Consider the following 3,294-nt stretch of genomic DNA (forward strand, 5'->3'; position numbering starts at 1 on the left):
CGTACCTTTGTCCTGAAGTTGAGGCTCTACTGTCGTCAACAATAACAGACCTGGCACGAACAGTGACCCCTTCGCAGACTTGCCCCCTTCCTAATGACTCTTACCAGTTGGTCAAACCCGGCTACCTTCCCATTGGTGCAATTTAGACCCCGACTTTTCATTCTTGTAGTTGATTGGCTAATAGAATAAAATGCTTTTCTGTGATTGGTCAGTTATATTACTGTGCAGGCACAATCGTTTTAGCCTCGTTTCCAGATCGATGTGGAAAATGGCGGCCATCTTGAAAACTTTGCTGGATCCTGGAGGAGATTTGAGTTTGGAAATCGTTCTGCAGTGGCTTAGTCAAGACGGCGACGGGAGGCCGGTAAGGCAGATGAACGTACCCGATAGTGATTCGTATTTTGTAAGGCTAGCGGTAACTACACACTACTGGTAAGCTACTTTTTGCACTTCTTGGGGAGGGGGGCGAGTTCATGAAGCTTACAACAGCCTAGTCCACACAATCCGCAACAAGCTACAACAACTCAAACTACAGGGCCTCACCATCCAATTCAACTGGTGCCCAGGACACGTGGGAGTAACCGGAAATGAGATCGCAGACAAGGAAGCAAAACTGGCAGCCAACGAAGCAAGGAACAACAGTAACAACACATCCTGGACAAAACAGCAAGCTCTGAAACACATAGAATCACAAGCTAAGGAGAGATGGAACAGAAGATCAAATCTGAACACACGAAGCGAACGCATGCAAAAAATCGGCACACACATGAAGAAGAAGGGCAGAACACTCGGAAGAAGAACCACACAAATCATCATAAATCAGCTAGTGAGCGGTCATACCAGACTTAACGCATACCAGAACTGGAAAAACCCTGAGGTTCCACCACACTGCCCGAACTGCGACGCTCTGGAGACCACCAACCACTACCTGTACCACTGCCCTCGCTACGACAACGAAAGACATCACATGCTGCTAGAAGCTGACAGCATACACGAGACATACAACACAGCAGAAGAAAACAGGGACACGGATATCGTCACCCTAGCCGGAATGAGAGAAGGCCTTCCTGAAGCAGCGAACAACCAGATGTACCTGGCCCTCTCCCGGTACATTGAGAGTACACACCGCTTCGATGCGCTCTCATAAAGACACTTCAAGCTTCACTCAAGCACAAGGCACCAAGAGTTAAATACCTAGAGAGACTTTTTGACTCTGAACTGAACCACGTGACAACGAGCACCAAGTGACCACGTCTAGCGATATATTAGACGTTAAACAAGGACAACAACAACAACAACATGAAGGGAGACAGCTGGACAGTCCAAGACCTGTGTGCATAAATTTTTGAGTCGGTTGACGCCACCAAGATCGACGTTGGTATTGAAACACCGGGTGTTTGGAAATTTGCACGGGTCAAGAGAGATCTTGATCAGATGTATACATTATGATAATCATAAAAATTATAACAATAACATATCTTCATAAATTGGTTCGAGTAATATATTTAATCACAAAATTTTCATAATACTAGGAGGACACCTTGAATCAATTATAGAAAAGCTACTCTATCAAACACCCAGTATGTAATCTGAAAGCCAATGTGTTTTTATGTACAATCACTAAAAACAGTATTTGAAAAGTTGAGTCATAGTTTATTTCAATACTCGTATTACTTTAATATACCAGCTGGACTTTTCTGATAATTCTGTTGAAGGATGTTGCTGCTTCCTGTGACCTGCTGACCTGCTGCAGCCAAGACGAGTTTGTGGTTTTCTTTTTGAACTACCTGCGTGACAAGACAGGACATCTCCTGAGTGGCCGACAGACTGCCGTGCAAACACCTGTCAAAACTCCCTCCTCCAAGCCTTTGAAAGCCAAGGAATCCAGCAGTGTCTCAAGAAGACCAGCTTCCACATCAAGAACTCAGTTGTTCTCTGTTAGTCCAAACCCTCGACCGACTGCAGACATTTCCAACCAGAATAGTTCTCTTTTTTCCCAAGACTTGTCCATTTGCGACAGCTTCACTGATGGGGAATCTTCATCCCACTTCTCCAGCATCCTCCAAAATAGCAGCAGAAACTCCCCTACTCCTAGTCCTTTCCATGGTAGGAAAACTCCAAGAGAACAGAAGATAACCCTAGGAGAATTTCTTTTTAAGACTCCAGAATCAGGCAATAAGAGAAAGAGTCCAAATCCTGCCAGCCATGGAAGAAAGGACAAGGACCGAGGAAACTACAGTGCATCTCCTCACATTGGCAGGAAGTCTGGAGGAAAGGGAAAGGGAACAGTTCCTGCAGAAACAAAGGAGATTCAGATCGGGAAAAGAAGATCAGAGCCTCCACCACAGCCTCCTGTCTTTAACCTGGGAAACATGGAGGACTTTCCACCAATGGGGAGCCCATCACCCATGTGAGCAGTTCTAGAAGTTTCCTAAATGAAATTATTTTCTGCTTTTCTACTAGTAATCAGCTTTCAAACCTGTTGGTAGCTAAAACTAGCAATACTGTACAGTAATAGAAACGGTCTTTTACAGGAAGATAACCCCATCCAGACGCATCACCCCAACTCCTGTCACCAAGGACGGTTCTCGGCCCAGCAGTAGAGTGTGCTTCACATCCACTCCCCTGTCAGATGCCCCAAACTCCCCAGCAGCACAGGATCACAGCTCCTTATTCAGTAGTCCTCCCAAGGCTGTGTCCAGGACATCTGTACTGCAGGAGGAAAGAGAACTGCTCAAAATGGAGAGGTTCGTTTGTCATTAGAAACATCATTGCAAACTTCTGAAATCAGTTTTCTTACTAATACTATCCAGTGTTCTATCTTTCATACTTCATATATTTTGCCATCTTAGGAGTTTGTATGTTGCTATAAAAAAAGTTTCTTGACACTCACTGCAGGTCCAGACTGCTAAGTGACAGTGGGCTTACAAATGCAGACAGTCCTAAAGATGAGTCCCACCCCGCCCCTTGTATCACCCCCACCAAGGCATCCATACTGACTCCTACCAAGGCTGCCCTCATCAGACAGTCAAGCGTGAGCGAGACAGTAGCCGACAGGAACCTCGTCACACATGAGGACGTAATTTGTACACTTGCAGAGCTGTACTCCCAGTGCATTCAAGGTAGTGATGTCTACAATCATGCATTCTTGCCTATCTTACCAACCCAATAGGTATAATTTGTTCTTGAACTTCTTGTATTAATCATGTGGTCCTTGATAGACATGTATGTTTCTTTATGTAACGTTACATTTATTTCCCACCTTACTCATAGCCAACCTTGCACCCAACCTGG

General features: G+C 45.1%; 2 protein-coding genes across 5 annotated transcripts in view; one reads left to right on the forward strand and one right to left on the reverse strand.

Annotated features, from left to right (window-relative positions):
• Positions 1-107, reverse strand: part of LOC109483730 (F-box/WD repeat-containing protein 2-like) — a 3,947-nt gene extending 3,840 nt beyond the window's left edge. Inside the window, exon 1 of the mRNA XM_019786801.1 lies at positions 6-107. The gene's annotated coding sequence lies outside the window, so the exon portion shown is untranslated. The remainder of the gene's footprint in view (positions 1-5) is intronic.
• Positions 108-234: 127 nt separating this feature from the next.
• The window catches only part of LOC109483726 (codanin-1-like), a 13,671-nt gene continuing 10,611 nt past the window's right edge, over positions 235-3,294 (forward strand). For all 4 annotated transcript variants that reach the window (XM_019786793.1, XM_019786795.1, XM_019786796.1 and 1 more), the window contains exons 1-4: positions 235-364; positions 1,716-2,410; positions 2,535-2,747; positions 2,899-2,986. In XM_019786793.1, coding sequence (XP_019642352.1) covers positions 260-364; positions 1,716-2,410; positions 2,535-2,747; positions 2,899-2,986 — 1,101 coding nt within the window. In that variant the 5' untranslated portion in view covers positions 235-259. The remainder of the gene's footprint in view (positions 365-1,715; positions 2,411-2,534; positions 2,748-2,898; positions 2,987-3,294) is intronic.

The sequence above is a fragment of the Branchiostoma belcheri genome, unplaced genomic scaffold (genome assembly GCF_001625305.1).
Source record: "Branchiostoma belcheri isolate BF01 breed outbred unplaced genomic scaffold, Haploidv18h27 scaffold66, whole genome shotgun sequence".
In the NCBI taxonomy this organism is placed as follows: domain Eukaryota; kingdom Metazoa; phylum Chordata; class Leptocardii; order Amphioxiformes; family Branchiostomatidae; genus Branchiostoma; species Branchiostoma belcheri.